This window comes from Pseudonaja textilis, chromosome 1 (assembly GCF_049901715.1).
Source record: "Pseudonaja textilis isolate UNSWEBS1 chromosome 1, rPseTex1.2, whole genome shotgun sequence".
NCBI classification, from domain to species: Eukaryota; Metazoa; Chordata; class Lepidosauria; order Squamata; family Elapidae; genus Pseudonaja; species Pseudonaja textilis.
The window spans coordinates 27385651-27407463 of NC_141990.1; the positions used below are offsets into that span (position 1 = coordinate 27385651).

The 21813-nt window shown below is 38.0% G+C and overlaps 1 protein-coding gene across 3 annotated transcripts in view; it reads right to left on the bottom strand.

Annotated features, from left to right (window-relative positions):
* KIF13B (kinesin family member 13B) overlaps positions 1–15901 on the bottom strand; it is a 142528-nt gene extending 126627 nt beyond the window's left edge. For 2 of the 3 annotated variants that reach the window (XM_087929880.1, XM_087929888.1), the window contains exons 1-2: positions 15787–15899; positions 4107–4200 (exon numbers count right to left, since the gene is read on the bottom strand). In XM_087929880.1, coding sequence (XP_087786006.1) covers positions 4107–4200; positions 15787–15841 — 149 coding nt within the window. In that variant the 5' untranslated portion in view covers positions 15842–15899. Of the gene's footprint in view, positions 1–4106; positions 4201–15786 lie in introns of all 3 variants that reach the window. The other variant, XM_026715918.2, reaches the window with a different exon arrangement.
* Between the last annotated feature and the right edge of the window lie 5912 nt (positions 15902–21813).

Sequence of the window (21813 nt, forward strand, 5' to 3'; positions counted from 1 at the left end):
CCAAATTTGCCTCCTTCCTCAGTTTTCCTGGACACTTCACCAGAAACAGAAGGAATATTTGCTAGGTATCATACAATAGCAATGACTAGGGAGAATAAAACTCATTGGCAGTTCCAAAGTAGAAATACTCTTAGCTGGACTGAAATTTTTCCTATATAAAAAAGGGCTTCTTGGACATTTGGATAGACATCTGTTACCAAAGTGGGCTGCCCAAAGTACCAGGTCTTCCTAAGAATGCAGATGTGAGAAACACGATCTTCAAGAGTTCACCACAATTAAATTGGATTCAATTCTGCTTGTGTTTCATGACTCTCAGATTTTGGCTATTTTGCCACCACATTGACACCAATAGCACCATCACAGATCCCAGAAACTTCACATACAAGCTTAGAGGTGCCTTAATTTGATAAATGTCATCATCTGCCAGCAATGCTCTTTCAAAATCTATGCAGGACAAATGAGGCAAGTTTTGCACAAGTTTGATTCAAAACAAGGACAAAGTAATATCAGATCATTTTAATACCCTAGGACATTTCATTACCGTTATGGTACAAAGAAATTTCACAAGCACAATGAATTGAGGAAGACTTTTGCCAGCATTCAGGCCATCTTAGAAGGTCTCAAGACATCTAAGAGTTTTTTATCATATTACAGTTACTGTCCCCTACTGGGTACTTATAGCCCCTCTTTGAGGGAAATGGGCAGTTCAGAAGTTTGATAAATCAATCAATCAACGATGAGTCACTTTTAACTGTTTCACATGCATCCTGCATCTTGCACAAACACCCTGTATTCCCCCACCTTTCCCCCCTCCCCATATCATTCCAGTTTAAATCCCACTTCGATTTCCCTATGCATCAATGAAAGAAAGACGTGAAAGATGCATTCCTTAGCTTTCAGAATTATTTATAAAAATCTTCTACTTGATCCACAAGAAGACATTGTATTACTCAATTTAGGTAATACCACCCCCAAAAAGTGAAAATCACTTTGGTGTAGTAGTTAAAGCACCAGGCTATAAACCAGGAGACTGAGTCCCAATCCTGCCTTAGGTATGAAACCAGTGGGTGACCTTGGGCCAGTCACTCTACCTCAGTCTTTGAAAGCAAGCAATGGTAATTCACTTCAAAAATCTTGCCGAGAGAATAACAGGCACTTGTCCAGGTAATGCCAGGTACTGACTTGAAGGGACCAAAAATAACAACAAAAATAGCAACCTTATCAGCTGCAAGAATCATACAAATGAAGTATTTATATATCATCTTTTACTTGTGTTGTATGATTCTAAATATTTTATTTGATTCTAAGGTCATTTGATTCATAAGAGTCATATGGGCTTAAAATCCCGATGTAATTTGAAAAGACTGATATATTTATTTCTGCAAATTTCAGACAATTTCAGTTCTATATAATATACACAGGTTTGATTGTATGTTTTTTTATTTCTGCCACTACAGATGTATATCATAACAGTCTTCAGTTTTCAAAACATCTACTTAGGAAGAAGCTGAAACAGCATTAGTGTACAACTCAGACATTACCACACTAAATTGGACAGCCTGCTTTATGAAAGGGCACCTAGGAAGTAGTTTTTCTTGTATTTTACAGTTTATTTTTGAGATGCTTTTGTGTGGGACATCTAAAAGCACATGTGCTATTAATCTTGTTATATTAAATAAAAGTTGTAAGGTCAAGAGAAAAATGATAGTAAGCTGAATGTAGTCAGAATGGTTTTATTTAAGTAGTATAAGAGAAAAGGGAAAAGAACAGATAGAATCAAGTCAATCAAGAATGGGTGCTGAATGAATGCGAAAACAAAGTGGATGACCCATATGAATGAAATATGCAATAATGAGTTAGCCTGAGCATATAGAAAAAATGGTGATCAAATCACACACACACAAAAAAGATGACGGGTGAATAAATGTATTGAGAGAAAGAGGAAAACGAAGAAAAGTATATTTGGAGAGTGTTGATGAAATCCTAAACAGAAAGAATACAAAACATAGGGAAATTATGGGTGTGTTCTCCAGGGGTTTGTAAAAACTGAAAGAAATTGAGAAGTATAATAAATGGGTTGGTGTAAAACACATTCAGCAGCATTCCCCCTCCTTCCCCATTATCTATGACTTCGATTTCTTTGGCTTATCATTTCTTTCTTTCCACATTTGTCATAAATGGATCAGTCTCAAAGGGAATAGTGTGAAGTGTATATGGGTGTACATCTAGGCATATATATTTTAGAAACTTAAATGGGAGAATAACATGCTGTAAAATAAAGTACAACCTAGTGCATCTTATTCATTTCCTAATATGGTTTAGCATCTCACACAAACCCTTTAGGGAGCATTTCTTTCTTTGGAAGCAAGCCCATCTGCCCAGAAAAAAATATAAGTTGATGTGGTAAGGAACAACTTCCCAATTTCTCCCAATGTAAATGGATATTTTATTACTGGCCATATTCAGTACGGCAGCCATTTGCGAGGCTGTACCAACTGGCCCCAAAAGATTAGAGGTCTCTGCTTTATATGTTCTCACTAAACATGAACAAAGGAACATTTAAAATGAGCAAGAATAATTTTATGTCCTATATAGCAGATAGTGGTCTTTTTCAAAGCTGAACCTTCTACATGTTTTGGATTACAACCTTCTGGTGTAACCCGAAACAGCTCAAGTAGAATTTTGTTACTATCTAGAACAGGGGTTCCCAACCTGGGGTGCTCGCACCCCCTGGGGGTGTGAGATGATATTCCAGGGGGTGAGAGAAAAGTCCAGGTAAATAATAGGATATTGGCTATATGTTGGCATTTTTATTTATTTATTTCAGGGGGTGCGAGGTTCGAGTGAAATTTCTTTAGGGGTGCGGGGCGAAAAAAAGGTTGGGAACCACTGATCTAGAACAAGGGTCTTCAAACTTGGCAAGTTTAAGACTTGTGGACTTCAACTCCCAGAATTCCTGAGCTAACATGACTGGAGGAGGACTTCTGAGAGTTGAAGTCCACAAGTCTTAAAGATGTCAAGTTTGAAGAGCCCATTAATGTGTGTTAAAGCAAAATATAAATCACTGTCTTCTCTATTCTTTAACCAGAGTTTAGATCACTTCACTTCATGATTCTTAGCACATCTTCTCTGCTACCTCTTACCTGCCTTTTTTTCCATTCTTTTTTTCTTCCCTACATTTTAGGCCCATAGAGCAAACATTGTAACCTGCCAAGCATTACTGCAATCAAACCACTACAGAAATCAGTTAGGGATTCAATATAATAAGGTTTTGCTATAAACTTTTGCTATCAGTTAAATCACTCAGGATCCCATTAACAAGGAAATGAATGAATAAATGAATCAATCAATTAAGAGGACACAGAATATGGTCAAGAAATGAGCAACATACCAAAACAGGTGCATTTTACCTGGGTCAGACATTATATTGCTTCGCACTAAATCAAGAAATAGAACTAAGTAACTCATCTCACAATCTTCTAATTATTCTCCAGTACTCATAGCATAACTTTATGTCAGTATCCATAAAAACAACACATTATCCGTTGCCTTCCAATTAAACCTATACCTCTCCAACCTGTTGCATTCAGTCATTCACCATTCAGAGGAACTAATCTGACTTAATTTTAAACAGTTGTATTCAAATGAAATATTTGAGCCAAGCTGTCCCAAAGGTGCTTTTTTCAAAAGGCAACTGGACTTTGTTTTTCAAAGTCTAGTTGCCTTTTGAAAGAAGCATCTTTGGGACAACCATGGCCTGGGTGACTGAGAATCTTCATAGACATTTGAGCCAAGCCTTCTCACATTGAAAAGAGTAATAATGTATGAGTAACACTGCAGCAGGAAATTTATGTTTGTTAAATAGATAGCTAGAAATAGATATAAATGCACAGAAAGGCCATGTTTTGCTATTTTCAGCTATTGATACAAATAAGAGTGAACACCATGACCCACACCTTAAATAATAAAGTCAATTTACTGAGAAATCAGATTTCTCCTCAAAAGAGACTCTTCAATTTTCTTATCCACACTTTATTACAATGATTCATTCTTTAAAATATATTATCTTTTTCTTTAAAAACAAAGGGAAAGGGAAATAAACTTACCTAGCATCTCCTTTTGAAAGGTTAGTGTTCACAGGATAAAGAATAACTTTGTTTGCCTCCACATCTACCACACATTTTGTATGCAGATCTATTTCTATTATGAGAAAAAAGGGGGAAAAAAGAGAAAAAACATGTCAAATGCCATTTTTAGAATGATAGTTTTTTAATATTACACCCTGATCATTTCTATTTTGCTAACCAATTTGTCCCCTGATTATCTATAACTGGCTATCAGGATATTCAGTTCTAAAAAAAAAAAAAAGTTACAGCAGCCTTCCCAAATCTGGCATCATCCACATCTGTTGGATTACAACTGTCTGCATTCCACTAATATGGCTCCAATAAATGATGGGAACTTTTATCTAACAGATGAAGAGAAGGGACCAATTTTGGGGAAACTACTGCAGGCTTCTTTCTGTTGCTCCTCCCATTTCCAAAAAGATGGTTGTATAGAATCTGCAGAGACATTCTCAAGGACTGTGAAGGAACTGTAAAGTTCAGAAATAGAGAGGAAGGAAGACAAAAGCTGTCACACAACTGTTTAGATTAGGTAAGTGGGAAAAGGACATTTCCTCTCTAGTTTCGATATATTTTGTCATTGTTACATCCAGAACAAAAATACTTCCTTTAATGTAAAGAACCAGTTTTACATGAACATTTTATCAAACAATGTAGGAAAACACAGAGCAAATATTCTCATAGTCAGACCAAAACAAATAAATAATACTGGATTAGACAGACCAACTGTGAATGACTGGTACAAGTTTACCTAATAAAAATGGTGCAAATTAAAAAAAATGGTGCAGCCATGTTCTCTGCAGGCAGCTGCTGATGACGATTAACAGGCCCATAGCGGGCAGGGAAGCTGGTAAATCCTGAACCAGTAGTTAACCCTGCCATATCCCACCCCTGATGAGGATGATAGTCCCCTTTGTTGCTCAACACTTCTCAAACTTTGTGTAAGCTGAGCCTCCATGCAGAAAGGACACTGAAGGTGAGGACACTGTATACATCTACAGTATCCTATGTTGACTGCAGCTTTCAAATTTTCACATTTACTGCTGAGGAAAGCTTTGAATTGCTAGATATCAAGAAACATATATCTTTGTTTCACTACAGAGAAGTTGGGAACAAAACAATACTTATTGGAATTGCAGGATATTGTCAATAATATTAAATCTATACTGCAGGTTCAAGTGTGTATCATTTATATTTCTACAACTGTAAACCCAGTTAATTGAAAATCCACCTTTTAAAACATCCATCCACAAACTAGTTTTATTGGCAAAAAGAAAGAAAAGGTGGGGGAATCATTGTCTTCTAGAAAAAAAGAAGTATAATCTGGTATTTGAATCATTTTAAACAAGCAGCAGATAAACATTCCAAATTAATAGTACCTGAACATTTTTAGCTTACACTAAAATCAAATATATTCCTGCTTCTTCTTCTTTTGCATTTGCAAATCAGAGCTACTCAAAGGGAGAAGGAATTAGCTTAAACAAAGAATATATTTTCTGATTGAATATAAGATGGAAGGGGGAGAAGGTAACCTAAGGCAACATATTAATTCTTTTCAATAAACATAAAATAGGGCATGTGGCAAGCACTTCAAATATAAAAATAGCTTTTCAAAATATCCACCCTGGAAAACTGTGGGTAGGTTTCTTATAAGATAATTTTAGGTTCCCTGAACTGAATAGGATAACCAAAATTATATATTTTATGCAAATACTATTAATATTAAAACATAATTATTAAGATACAAGCAACTTCAAATCATACAGACACATGATGCAAAATGATTTACAATCTAGCCAAGGCCTGAGGGTCAAATTTTATGAAGGACTCCATCAAACTGGTAAATATTAAAAAACATGACAAGAAGATCAGAAGATTGGCAATTGAAATCTATGAGAATGAGATTTGACTATGATGGTAAATAAGTGATAATATACTTGAATCCCTTAGAGTATCTGAAAGGAATTCAGATAAAAAAGTGCACACTAATCGGTATCATCCAGGAATGTAGAATGTGATGGTTTTAAATTATAGGAATGAAGATTCCTCTGAGTTTTAGCAAAATACTTTAACAATAACAGCAATTTAACAGAGGAATCAATTATCTGGTGAAGTAGTAGGCTCTATGTTGGTTGGCTGTGGAATTCTGGGAGTTGAAGCCACACATCTTCAAACTGCCAAAGTTGAGAAATGCTGAATTAGAGGCTAGATTACCATCTGCCAGGGATGTGTTGATTTAAGCACCTGCACTGATAGGAACCGGACTTGATGATCCAAATAACCCCTTCCAATTTCATCAACAGATTCACAGATTGTTCTAAGACAGTTTGCTTAATTATGGTTTAGATAAGAAGCAACAATTGAATTGACAGCATTAAACCATAAAGTATGGTTTATAAACCACATATGCACTTTGCTAGAAACTAGGAAATTGTGAGTTTAGTTCCACCTTAGGCATGAAAGTCAGCTGTGTGACTTTGGTCCAGTCACTCTCAGTCCAATTCAACTCACAGGGTGGTTTTTGTGGGGAAAATAGAGGGAAGGAGAATTAGATATGTCTGCTGCCTTGTGTTAGTTATAAAAATAATAAAAGTAGGACAAAAAAAATCAAAAACTATAAACCCAACTAGACGTATCATATTAGTGCTCATATATTATTATATATTTAAGGAACTGAGCATGAAGAATGATGTTTCCAAAGATAATTCTAGTAATAGGGGTTATTTCCATTACATAAAACAAGAAAACATTGTGCAATTGGAGTAGTTGTTTGTAAACTTTCTAATATTATGGAACTTTTACACTGAACCACTTGCTGAAAAGACTGTATAAAATTACAAAGCTCATTCATGTTATGGAACATGCTGGGATCCATTTAAGGTGAATATAACTACCACTAGTTAAGCTTAATTGCTGTCTCAAATATAATAGATATATACACAAAACACTCTTCTGCAGCTATCAATTACAGGAACTTCAAAATCCTTATGATAGAAAGCTCCAGTGATTCTGGAAATAAATCCTACAGGTTCAAATAAATACCAGTTGGCATTCCAAAAGGAAAAAAAAACCCAGAGGGAGATCTCAATAATGCTACCAATTAGAGAAACACGGAATGAAAGATAACTATATCTCTACTCAATTTCCCCAGTGAACGCTTGCTATTCTTCATGTATCTTTCGTTTAACACCATCCCTGACTGAAAAGTAAAATTTGCAATGACTCAACAGCAATGAATTAGAAAGAAACCCAGAGAAACCACTGTTTTATTAAACATGTTGCCAAGAATGCCAGTTAAAGGTGTTATTCTTCTGCAGATGGGGAAGGAAGGAAGGAAGGAAGGAAGGAAGGAAGGAAGGAAGGAAGGAAGGAAGGAAGGAAGGAAGGAAGGAAGGAAGGAAGGAAGGAAAGGATAGGGATTCAGAAAATGTTTTATGTAGATTCAGTGATTAACTCTACAATACAGTGCATACCTTCTTGAGGGTCTCCTATTAAAAAATAAATGGACCTACTTCTGAATACTATGTGAAGTTCTCTGCTGCTCGTGACATTGATTTTATCTGAACTTACAGTTAAAAGTAAAGTTGGGGGAAAGGGGAATTGACAAAAAGCTTAAAACAGGATTTACAATCAACATTTTTCTAATCACCTTACAAAGGATGTCCCTGTTACAATCCATTAAAATTTCAGACTACAATAGTTCATTTATTATGTATGAGTACAGCAGCTAGAAAACACACAATACTTGTCTTCAGATTTCCAGTGCTAGGTAAGATAGAAACCCAAAAAGTAGCCTTGCTTCTACACACTTGCAGAAGAAGAATATACTTAGAAACGTTATTTTGAGCTCTAAGTATTTGCAACAGTGTAAAATAAAATCCAAATGAGTCATCTTTTCTTCTCACAAATCTATCCTTCAGCTAAAAAAAAATATTTACAGACCTCTCACATCCCGGACATAAACTGTTTCAATTCCTTCCCTCAAAATGACGCTATATAGCACTGCACACCAGAACTAGACACAAGGACATTTTTTTCCTGAAAGCCATCACTCTGCTAAACAAATAATTCCCTCAACACTGTTCAACTATTTACAAGGTGTGCACTACTATTACTGTTAATCTTCTCATCACTCCTTATCACCCATCCCCTCTCACTTGTGATTGTAGGACTGTAACTTTGTTGTTTGTATCCTTACGCTTTATATTGACTGTTTCCTTGTATGACTTGATTGTTGATTGTACCCTATGACTATCATTAAGTGTTGTACATTATGATTCTTGATTCTTAATGAATGTATCTTTTCTTTATGTATACTGAGAGTATTTGCACCAAGACAAATTCCTTGTGTGTCCAATCACATTTGGCCAATAAAGTATTCTATTCTATCTATTCTATTCTAAAAAAAATAAATTAACAAGTTTCAAAGTGTACTTTAAATGAAAATCATCAGTCACTTGAGGGCTAGCTATGTTATGAATATGTTCTTAAATTTTGTGTTCCTGTAATCTTTACATTAATGCTTTAAGTCACTAATAAACGCATGGGTTAAACAAGGACAAAAACTTTTAAACTGGGCTGATAATATAAGGTGTATTGGGAGCCGATTTCAAGTGTTTCATACAAAACAATCTAATTGCTTCCTTTCAAAACAAGCATATTTAATTCACTAGAGTACCGTAAGAGAACATTGAGACTTTCATAAAAGAATGTGGCTTTTGCATGCTTTTATCACTGTTCTATTTTGAGCATCCTGAAACTATAATGTGGCCACGGGCTTCACTTCTGTAACAGTTTCCCCAGATTTTATTAGTTCTGGCATGCAACTTATGAGCACGTTCAGAATTAATTAGCACTATGTGCAAAATCTTGATTTGGAAAAGGATAATTGAGAACAGAATTCATAGGATTCTCTTACAGTATTTTGCTAGCAAACTTGAATGTGCTATTTTGTCAAAAGGATAATCTCTCTAATAAGTTTTGTCTCCTGTAATTAAACTTTCTGGTTACATCCATACATTTGCCATGTCTTATTTCAAAGATATAGAGCTCAATAGAAGTTCAAAAAGTTTGCAAGTGTTAGCAATATACACATGAGTTGTGCAGGAAAGAGTGTTGATATTTGTGTAAAGAAGTTCAAAGGGAAATCCAATACGGACTGTATAATTAAGGGAGAGAACTGAGATAGACAGAAGAGGATCTGTCCTATGAAAGATTAACCCCAAATTCATTTGCCCCTATCAAAACAATGGTCCCTTATTATAGAAACTGGAAATTAACAGTTCAGAATCTCTAGTCCGTGCTCTGTTACTTGTCTTATCTAACTTCTGTATAGCTTAGCCTTTTTCTGTCTTGCCTCCATAATGTTGTTGGGGTAGCTTCCACATTAAGCAGCACATCAAATAGTTAGTGATAATATGGTTGTAGGGATGTCCAAAATATATTAACCAGGAACGGACTATTTTGTAGAACTGCAAAATATTCCATTTTCCTCCAGACCATGTTAAACTTCATCCAGACAATCTGTTCCAGGGGGCAGTTCAACAATTTATGGAAGATCCTCTAAATGGATTCTCCAAACGGGAACAGTTTTGAAAAGTGACCGAATTCCCAACTAGCCCCATTTCATCTAGAATACAAGAAAGCATGTCCAATCAGGATTTATTTTGGCTTTAAAGTTTAATGAAATGTGATTTTTGTGAGGGAATTGCGCAGCCAGTGGCCAAATGGAATCAGAAACACTGACATGAATTTGTAGTTTTATATAAATAAATATATTTTACAACTATATATACAACAAATTAGATAACCACACAAACAGTAGCATCATCGGGTAAATCACAGCACACAGGGCACATACAGAAGGAAAAAAAATGTGAAAAAGGGAAACCCCCCTCCATACCCATAGCAACCAATCACAGCTCAGATTGCCTCACGCAGGGGCCGGCACTCTGGTACCAATCAACCACATTTGGTGTGTATTCTGAATCACTGCACAACCCCACTGCTTCAGCTACTAAATTTATCTTAACAGATTTGTTGTTATTTTCAAATCAGGATTCATCTTGTTTTTTCCCCCCAACCAAAGCTTTATAGCTTCCATTGGATGACTTACCAACAAGCGGGCATTAATACATTTTGTTGTAAAGATTACTATGAAGTTTTTTTTTTTAAAGAATGCTATTTCAGCTCAAATAAATGTTACATTAATTTTAGCCAAACTCAAACTGAGCAGAACCTACCCACACATGTGATATGACATGGCTATCTAGTTGATAACAACACTTACATTCCTGTTTGGGAAACTAGTTCCAACAAAAGTTTTATAATTAGGACGTTGGCTGATGATCTTTGATATAAACATATCGATGAATGTAGCCTGACATAAATGCACTGCCTTCAATGAAATGTCACTTTGTTTTTAAAGTATGCATTATAAGGGGTGTTTGAATATGTTTGTCAGTTTAGTAGATGGCAATGTATTAGTTTAAAAATCAGAAAATTAGCCAATATCAAAAACTATGGTTTTAAATTGCCTTGATTTTCTAAATCAAAATTGAGAATATGCTATTTTTCAGGTTTAGATTTATAGGTAGTCCTCAGACCAATTGCTTAATTCGTGTTTGAAATTATGACGGCTTTGGAAAGAGGCTTTATGGACTGTAAAAGACTTCCAACCATTACGAAATGTCACACACAAACATAGCCATGTGATTATGATATAGGTTCTTGGCACTGTTTTTGTGATATGGGTTCTTCTGCCCACACTTACAACTGGTTATCAAGTGCCCCACAATTGCATGATTGCCATTTGCAGTCATCTTTGCCAGCCTCTTCAGGATGTCAGTGGGGAAACTGGCAGCTGCTGCCACCTGCCAAGAGGGCCCCTCTTTTCTCTGGGGGTTGGCAAAAAAAAAGAACACCCTGCTGATCTTTGCCTGCATGAATCTCGATAACTGAAAGGCAACCAGGCATGGAGCTTAAAATCCTTCTCTCTACACACCTCCACGGAGCTCTCTGCAGAGGCAGGGAGACAAGGACCTCAAACTCCATTTATTCCAGGACCTCAGCAGTCAAAATTCAAGCAGGCACGGAGCTCTGCGGAGTTCTACACAGAGGCAGGAGAGAAGGACCCCAAGCTCCATGTCTGCCTGGATTTCCAAGCATGCACAAAGCCCCAAATCCTTTTCTCCTCACCTGCACAGAGCTCTCTGCAGAGATGGGGAAAGAAAGACCACAAACTCTGTGCCTGCTTGAACCTTGGAAGTCAAATTCCAAGCATACGTGGAGCCGAAAATCCCTCTCTCGCTACTTCCTTCCCCTTTCCTTTCTCTGCCTCCCTGTTCTTTCATTCAAAGGGCTGTTCTCTGGGAGGGAATCTCAGCTCTCAGTTCTCAGCGGAGAAGTCTCAGCTCTCAAAGGGCTGCCTGACAGAGCAAGGGGGGTGGGAAATGTCAGCTGCACATGGAGCTGAGATGTCCTCCTAGCAGGCAGCCCTTTCACTCCATCCTTTTAATGACCCAGAAGATCATTTAAGGACCACAATTGCGAGTGCCATGTTTATGGTCATTGAGCGAAGTAGTCATGTGGGCATCTCACTTAAGGACTGCTTTGCTCAATATCCGAGGTTTCCCATTTATGATCATAAGTCATGTAACTCCATATCATTATTAGTTGAACATGGGAGGAAATGTTTCCTTCAAAATAAAGCAGGAGAAAGGATTCAACTTAGTTATGATCAACTAAGCTATTGTTCTATTTTTCAAATGGCAAAACATTGGTTTTAAGGAATAAAGTTTTAAAACTATTCTTCCTATATGTTTGTGAGATGAATATAGAGAGATTTCAACATATGGCTCCAGGAAACTGAAGCATTTGTAATTGAAAACAAAGATCATTTAAACCATTTTTCTCTAGATAAGGCTATTGTTAGGGCAGACAATGGCATGCCTAAGACATCTTTACTCCAAAGTGAGAGAGAGCTTTGATATTTGCCACTCTCCAACACAGAAGCACAATTGTTACTGGAATCTCAACTCAGCCATTCCCCCCAAGTGCCAATTTCTCCTCTTAAAATTCAGCTGTCAAACAAATTTTCAAGTTCCGTTCAATACGATGCACGCACATACTGTATATGTTTCAAATGTAAAATATGCATGTTTTGATACCATGCATAGTTATGAAGCGTTTGAACAGTTTACCTTGGGAAAAGATAGCTAGATATAAATGCATATCCACTTACCCTTTTACTTTCAAAAGTTTAAATATAGAGAAATTTGCCTCAACCAGTTCATGATTTTCTGCAATACTATAGCCTTTATGATATCTGCAAAAATGTCAACAATCATCTTAGAAAGATTGAAGAAGTTTCTGTCTGGGAGATCAGAGTGTAAAAGAGTCACTGATACAAATTTTAGAGTACAAATTTAATAAAGAACTATGCAAGTGTAGCTGAAATAGACATTGTCCAGAGTAATGGAGAAGAGGAGGAGTAAGTCAGCCCCTTCCTGCCACTAAAAATTCCCTGTCCCTGCCCCCCCCTTCTTTTCACTTCCCAAGATGTTAGATGGCAGATTTTTAGCCAGGCACCAATTCAACACTAACAATTTTACGCTTGGGAACAAAGAGGAGAGTTGAGCATCTGGTTGGATGGAGAGAATATCATTCTTAGATCAAACCAGAACAACAATATTCTCCATCTCCAAACCAAAATGAATTGTGAATAATATGGTTCTGGTCTAACGGATCTCAACTACACATCAAGCATTTAATAAGAGTAACCTTTTTTAAAATACCTTTTCTGAACAGAAGCCACATACAGGGAAAAGCAGCAGCTGAAATTCTAAATGGTCTTATGGCCTTGGGAGTGGGGCCCAGAGCGAATGATAAAGCCGTTTTGTTTAGGGCTTCATCTAATAATTACTTGACTGATAATTCTGTAAGCTCATGCAAAATGCACACTATTCAGAAGGACAGATGCCCTCGAGCACAAATGAAAAAAAGGCAGGGTATTGATAAATATTATCTATTGATAAGAACTAGATATGCATTTCTTTAGGCTTGAAAAAGATTTCAGACCTTAGCATTTTGCTGTAATCAGATAATTACAAACTCACAGTAACAAAAATGATATTGGGAAGACATTTAAAAAGTATTGTTCCCATCAGAATTATTCCTGTTATTAGGGAAAATAAATTAGTGAAACCTTATAAAGAAGCATCCATGAAACACTGTAAATTCTAAACTCAGATGAATAAAACATAATGGCTGTATTCATTTAGCATGTTATGCCAATGAAGCAAACCATATTATTTGTTTGGCTGTAAATATACAATATGGTACTGTGGTTCACACAGTATAACTGCTGGGTTCTCACAATGAACCCTAATCCAACCTCATTTTAGCCTAGAGTAGTGAATAGATTGGATAAATTAATTTTCATCACAACTTTGGAGTAGTTAAGAATTTCTATATTCATCGTCTTATGATAACATCATTTCTGCTTGATGTAGAAGATGACCTAAGCAGCTTGACAGGGATGAAAATTCATAGCACAGGACAGGTTTCTCAGTGCAGTCTCTGCCTCTCCAACCTAACAGACAAGAAAGTTTAGACTACTTGGCATTTGAGCATCCTGTAAAATGCAAAGCTTAGCAACTAGCTTTTTGAAATATTAATTCTTATAGGAGGGGAGGAGAAAAGCCATCATACTATCAGGGGGAGGTCATATGTGGAGTAGGGAAAAAGAGGGTATTATATACAAAAAGTGCTATAAAATGGCCTTTTTTTAAAAAAAAGGGGGGGGCATATCATGAAAATACCATTTAGTTGCTTATCTAACTAATTTAACAAGTGTAAGAACACCAGAAAATTTCCTCCCTCCCTTCAAACATTATCAAAGAAGAACTATTCATGTCTTTCTTCCATGATAGGACATGCTTTAATTGAAATATCAGGAGACAACCTGTCTTAATCCCCATGCTTGTATTACCTCACCCAGGTAGATGACACCTGTGAAGAAACATATAGCAAAAAATGCAGCTATAGCACCTCACTGAGTGCTTCCCTACCATCATGCATGCAAATTTCTTAAGGGTAATATTACGATTCATATTGCCAACCTGAATTAAAAGCAGTGCCCTTGTGAGGCACAAATGCTGTACATCTGGCTACAATGTAGAAATAAATGTGAGTAGGTGAAAACAAGAGACTGTGAAAAAGATATACTAAAAGAAAATCACCCCAAAAGGGAAAAGGCAAATTTACAAGAAAGGGAAAAAGGATGAGATGACATTGATACAACTAGTAACTTAAGCCAGGTCAATTAACAACTTGGCAGCCCATTTTCATAACTTGCGAGGCTTAGTTACTCTTAACATTAAGATTTTTGTTTGGTCTGGTAGCGGGTTAATGTGTAGTGTCATTTTCTTGTGCAAACCCAGAAAAGTTAACAACCAGGTGACCCATATCGTATAAAGGCAGTCTATCTCTCATTCTCATCTGGCCTCCAAATTGCTCAAGATTTACTTGGTTCTTTCTGACCTTAAAGGAAGAGATTTTACTTTAATCTACACACATATACAGAGAGTGTTTGCTTATTAACTCCTTCTTAAAATTTGGGTCCCACATTTTCAATTGCTTTCCTGTCCCAGGCGAAGGAAGGACTTCCTATCTTATGAGCACAGATGATTCTGTTCTGGCTCCTATCCCAGGGGAGGCCGGTGGACATAGGACACTGGCCAGTTTCATTCTGGTCTACCTAGTCCCTGCTGCTCTTTGAGCGGCAGTGCCTATCAAGCAGGGAACTTCCCTCCAATTCCTAACACAGGCTGGTAGTGCGCCTTCCTGTCTTCTGTGTTTAGGCTTCCTGGCCACACTTTCACCTTGGCAAGGGATTCCCTCACCTCAGCAAGGAGGCAGGCCACACATACTGTGTTTCCAGCTGCTGCTCCTTCTGACTCTTCTCCCGTTTTTGGTCTCTGCCTCCTGCCCCAGGGCAAAATATTTTTTTCCATACAGCGGTGGAAATATTTTTCCATACAGTGGAGGGGAAGTGGCCCTTCTCTCTGGACTTTCTGACAGAGGATTCCCCAGACTTTCTCAAATCAGAACGTGGGCTGAGGCTTTTCCCTGCCACATCTGCAGCCCTTCAATTCTGGGGAAAGCCACCCCTTCCCTCTACCCCTATATTGGAGGGGGGGGCATTGTTAACTCCTTAAATATACACTTCAGCAATGGGGCAGTGGTTTTTCTGCCCCCCCCCCCGTCTTTTTTGCTTTTTAGATGCTTTTCACCCACACAGCTTGGGGGGGGGGGAGGAGGGAAGTGATATTCGTCCTTCTTTCTCCCTGTGGTCCTGGAAGGGGGTCTTTCCCGCAAGCATTCCGAAGCTTCCTTCGTTCTCTCCACTTTTAATCGTCTGCAGGAGGGACACCCCTTTCCAACATGGGAGGGGAGGCGAATGAAAGTCCTGCCCAGCCACCAAGCCCTTAAGGAAAGATCGTTCTCGGTTCCTGCCCCTCGACGTTTGATTCCTTCCCAAATGTTATTTGCGTGGAATGGGGGGGGGGATCCTTTTCTTTGGGCGCTGCTTGGGGAAGTCTCCTCTCTTCTTCCATTCACATTTAAGTGGAAGGCGCCCGGTCCGCGCTCATCAACTCACCTCTCTTATTCATGGGTCGGATCCGCACCGCCACCTTCACTTTGGAGCCCCCCATGTTGTCAACTCCGCTCCTCTTCACTTTTCCGCAGGCTTCCGTCTTCGGGGACGAGAGCGAGGGAGGAGGAGGAGAAGGAGGAGGAGCACGGCTGAGGGGGGGAAACCCTCCCACGAGGACTACAACACCCAGAGGTCTCTGCGTCACACGCGAGCATTTTTTTTCCTCTCTCTTCTCGTTGCCTATTGGGAAATGTGGTCTTCTCTGCACGGTCTTTTAAGCCTCCTCTATTATTGGAAACTGGAGCTCGAGGACTAGAACCGGGAGAAGGAGGTGAGCGTTTGAATGTGGATGATTTGGGGAAACAGGTGTTTCGAGACGAACAAGAAAATCTCTACATGTGAACAAATAACACATCATGGAGTGTAATCCACTAGATGTAAACATAAGTACACACATGTATTGTATTCTCGTGGGCGAACTACCCATCCTCTTTTTAAGTGGGAAGTCCGAAATAAAAATTGATTGCAACACAACTAGGCCAACATTTTAACAGTGTTTTTGAAACTTTTGAAACAGAAACCCACAATTCAGGCTTTTACCTAAATTGAGTTGAGAGGGAAATCTTATTTTATTTTTCAGAACGTGGGAGACCATGAATTTATATGTCTATGGCGGCATTAAGAAATGCAGCGTTGATGTTCCACTGTTGCTACAAATAGTTTAAGTTTAAGTTGTTGTTTTTTTAAAAAAAACACAGATTACCCATAACAATAAGGAAAATTCAATCCAAAAAGAGATCACTCTGGAGGAAAAACAAATCTGGTCACATTGCCAACTTCAAAAGCCGATACAAAATATATGCCACCATATAAAGACTGAATACACCAATTATCACATTAAACAAGAGGAAAAATCTTCTATGCACCAATTCTACCCACACTTTTTACAATTTTGTAAACAACAAACTAAAAGACTCAAGGTCCATCCCACCCCTGAAAGGACCGAATGGTAAAGACTGCAACAATAACACCATTAAAGCTAACATCTTTAACACATTCTTTGGCTCAGTATTTGTAAACAGCAATGGATCATGCCCAATATTTCCTAGCTGAACCACAGAAAACTACAATGATCTAATACATATCGATTTTACAGAAGACAATGTTGCAAAAGCACCACGCAACCTAAAACCATCTCTATCTATTGCAGTGGCCCCCAACCTTTTTTGTACCATGGCCCGGTACCGGCATCACAAAATGATCCACGGACCGGTACTGGCATCAGCACGCATGACCAAGGCAAGGCAAGCCGAGCAACCGGCCAGCCAGCCGTTCCGCGCTTCCCGCCACTTTCAACCTTTGTACCTTCTCGTGATCGATGGGCTTTTCGGTTTCTTTCTTAATCTCCTCCTGAGTAATGAGAGACTCCACCGCCATTGGGATGGCTCTTCGTTTGAAGCCGCCCCTCCCCCTTCGACGAAACTAAGGCGCAAGGATTCCTTCAGCACCCAAACGCCGCTTTCCATCCAACCGACGACCAACAAGCTCACCCAGAAGCACTTTCTCAAGCGCTGTCGAAACAAGATGGCGGCGCCCAAGCAAAGTAGGCGGCCCGGTACAAAATGGTCCATGGACCGGTACTGGTCCGAGGCCCGGTGGTTGGGGACCCCTGATCTATTGTACCGGATGGAATATGTGCCTACTTCTTAAAAAAGCTATCCACTGCCATAGCAGAACCTCTAACCATAACCTTTAAAAAATCTTTCAGGACCAGCTCCTTGCCTAACCTATGGTCACAAGCCACGGTCATCTTCATCTTCAAAAAGGGAGACCCCAGCCTAGTTGAAAATTACAGACCAATCTCCTTAAGCTGCATCACCTGTAAAGTCATGGAATCAATTATTAACCAGTCCATTATCCTCCACTTAGAGACAAACAATCTACTATCTAAGAAACAATTTGGTTTCAGGGAAAAACTATCATGTAATCTGCAACTCTTACACTGCAAAAACATATGGAGTACACAACTTGATCAGGGCAAAACAATAGACGCAATCTACATAGACTTCTGTAAAGCCTTTGGTACACGACAAACTACTCCTAAAACTAAAATCTTATGGTATCTCTGGACACCTGCATTGGATAGAACCAGTTGGATAGAAGCATTCCTGTCAAACAGACAACAAATGGTCAAAATTGGGAGTATCCTATCAAATTCTATACTGGTCAATAGTGGTGTCCCCCAAGGCAGTGTTCTAGGACCGACTCTCTTCATACTCTACATAAATGACCTCTGTGGTCACATTAAGAGCAACTGCATTCTCTTTGCTGATGATGTAAAGCTGTTCAATACCACAGACAATACGGCTACCCTTCAAAAAGATCTTGACTATGTATCAGAATGGTCAAACAATGTCAACTTCAAATCTCAACAAATAAATGCTCTGTCCTACATATTGGCAAAAAAAAAATATCAGAAAATAAAATACAAGCTGAATAGTCAAGACCTTGTTGATGATCTGAGCTCTGTAAAGGACCTTGGAATACTCATCTCTAATGATCTAAGTGCTAGAGCCCACTGTAACTACATAGCCAAAAAGGCATTAAGAGTTGTTAACCTAATCCTACATAGCTTTTTCTCTGGTCATATCACACTAGTAACTAGAGCATACAAAACATTTGCTAGACCAATACTTGAATACAGCTCATCAGTCTGGAACCCACATTACATATCTGATATTAGCACAGTTGAGAAAGTCCAGAAATATTTCACAAGAAGAGTTCTCCCATCCTTTACTTGTTGTAGAATACCTTATGCCACCAGACTTGAAATTCTAGACCTAGAATACCTTGAATTACACTCTTTGGTCTGATCTAAGTATGATATATAAAATCATACATTGCAATGACTTACCTGTCAATGAATACTTCAGCTTCAACCATAACAACACAAGAGCAAACAATAGATAAAAACTCAAGGTTAATCGCACCAAACTTGATTGCAGGAAATACGACTTCAGCAACAGAGTGGTCAATGTCTGGAATACTCTACCTGACTCTGGTTTCTTCCCCAAACCCCAAAAACTTTAACCTTAAGACTGTCTACTATTGACCTCACCCCTTTCCTAAGAAGTCTGTGGGGGGCGTGCATAAGCGCACCAACGTGCCTATCATCCCTGTCCTACCATCCCTGTCCCTGTCTCCTGTCCTTTTATTTTTCTTATATGTATACATTTCTGTATCATTCTTCATTACACCTCTTACAAGTAACCAGTTTTCACAAATGTGTCCCATGCTTGTTAAGATACCACACTGAATGTATTCTGATGCAGTTCCTAAACTTGTGATTTAATCAATGTGCATAATGATAGCCCCAAAATATTGTAGCAGTGGATATTTATAAGAAGATAAAATTTCGGACAAGACATTATTCTGAGATTTTCAATATATATCAATGCATACATGTGGTGGGAGTTATTGTTTTTTATTTTATTTTCTATACCAGTGGTGGCTAACCTTTTTCGGCTGCCATGCCGATAATTGCACACACGCTCGCTTGCGTGCATTTGTGTGCCAGCACCCAGAAGGCAATGCATGCTGAGCCCCCCTCGCCCCCTGCGCATGCACGTGCATCTCCCGCACACACCCCACCGCCCCTACACATGCGTGCCAGATACCCGACAATCAGCTGTTGGGCGGCAGCATGTGTGTGCATGCGCAGTGGGGCTCTTCCGGGCGATCTCCCACATGCTGTGGGAAATGGCTCTGCATGCCACTTCTGGCATGCGTGGCTTAGGTTCGCCAACACAGTTCTATACTGTATTTTTATTGCTTGTAAGCTATCGAGAGTCGCTGTGAGCAAGTAGGCGGCCATATAAACTTTCTGAATAAACAAACAAACAAACAAACAAACAAATAAATAAATAAATGTGTTTTTCAGTGACTGCTTGTGGTGTCAGACCTAATTTAATTTTAGAAAGGTCTCAAATTAAATCAGAGAGGATGAAGTGTAATTATGAACAATCAGCTCATAGGATAAGAACAGAATCATGGAATATAAAGATTGAAAGGGATTTTGGAGATAATCTAATCCTATTTGCTACAACTTTGTCAAGAACTGTCTATCCAAATTTTGTTTAAATATCACCACTAAAGGACAGTCCATCACCTCCTGAGGAGGTTTGCTCCATTATTCAATTGCTATTACTGTTAAGACTTTTTTCACTGATATCCAACTGCAATTTACTTCTGTATAATTTAAATCCACTGTTTCTTATCCTGTCTTCTTGAACAACTCAGAACCATTCTGCCCCTTTTCCCATAGGAGACTGAATGCTGATACTTGAAAACAGCATCTGTCTCCTTTTCACCATGCTAAATATATGCAGTGACTTCAACTGTTCCTCTTAAGTGCTTCCTTTCAGACCTTTTATCATCTTGGTTCCTGTCCTCTGGACACATTTTAGTTTGTCAATAAATTCCTACAATGTAGTGCCTGAAAGATTCTTGATGTGGTCTGACCAGTATGGCATAGAGAAGAATGATGGTGTAATACTGACTATTACATTATTATCTAGCAATGCATTTGTTTTATTTGTAGTTTCATCACCCTTTAGGATTATGTTCAGCTTGAGATCCAGCTAGATTCTGAGATCCTTTTTGAATGTACTGTTGTCCATCAGAATTAATTCAATTACTTACATTAATTACTTTGAATTAAATTAATTCAATGTAATTTATTACATTTAAATGCAATAATTAATTTTTGTGCTTGTGTTTTTTGGAACACATCCCCCGGAAAGACTCTCAAAGTTCCTTGATCTACAAAAAAGAAGGGCATCTCTTGAAATTACCCACCATATGATTTTTTTAATGGAAAAAAAAGTGCCATAGTGTGTTGTGTGAACCCAGCCATTATAGTTTATACATTTTGATTTATGTCTCAGTGGAGTGTGTGAATCCAGCCATGCACCTTTTGCAATCAGATGATCTCTGCTTCAATTCTTTATTTTTTTATTTTTTTATTTTTTAAAAAAATATTGTATTGATTATACCATTAAAACATTGGACACAGTTTGGTCGTCCTGGCATTCATTTTTGCCATACATACTAAAGTATATGATACATATCTTATACACATTTATACAGTTAATTTATATCCATTGTATTATCCCTCATGTTCCATTGTACTTATTTACATAATCTCAATTATCCATTCTACAAATCCTAATCATTTTCTTTATTCTGGGTCCCTCCTTTCTGTTCCCACCATTGGTAAAAATGTATTCCATATCTTGTAATATTCTGTCTAGTCTTTATTTTTAAATTCCATAGTCAGTCTATCCATTTCAGCACACCAGTATTTTCTTTATCACCTCATATTCATCAGGGATTTGTCTTTTTCCCATTTTTGAGCAAAAAACATTCTTGCAGCTGTGATAATATATACTATTAAATAGATCACCTCTTTACTATGTCTCTCTTTCATAATTCCTAGGAGAAATAATTCCAGTTTGTATTCTATTTTCTGTCCAATCATCTCCTCTAACCACGTCTGGATCCTATGCCAAAACTCCTGTGATTTTTTTTACAAGACCACCATGTATGATAATATGTGCCTGGTTCTTGGGCACATTTCCAACAATTTGGTGATAGATTTCTATACATTTTAGCCAACCTTGCTGGGAGAAGATGCCACCTATAGAACATCTTGTATAGGTTTTCTTTGTATGATGTGGCCAATGTTATCTTCCTGTTTCATTCCCATAGCTTAGCCATTATCCAATTCTATGTTATATCCAAAAAATTTGGCCCATACCACCATTATAAATTTTCCTTATCAGTTTATCATCTGTCCCCCCCAAAATTGTCATGGCTCTAGTGTCATGGCTTGTCTACTCTACCACTCCTTCGTATCTTTCCCATATTGTGATTGGATTTGTAAATATGCCCACCATTCTACCGCTTGTTCTTTTAGCTCTTGTCAGGATTTCATTTATAATGTCCTTATATGTAAAAATTTTCCCTGAT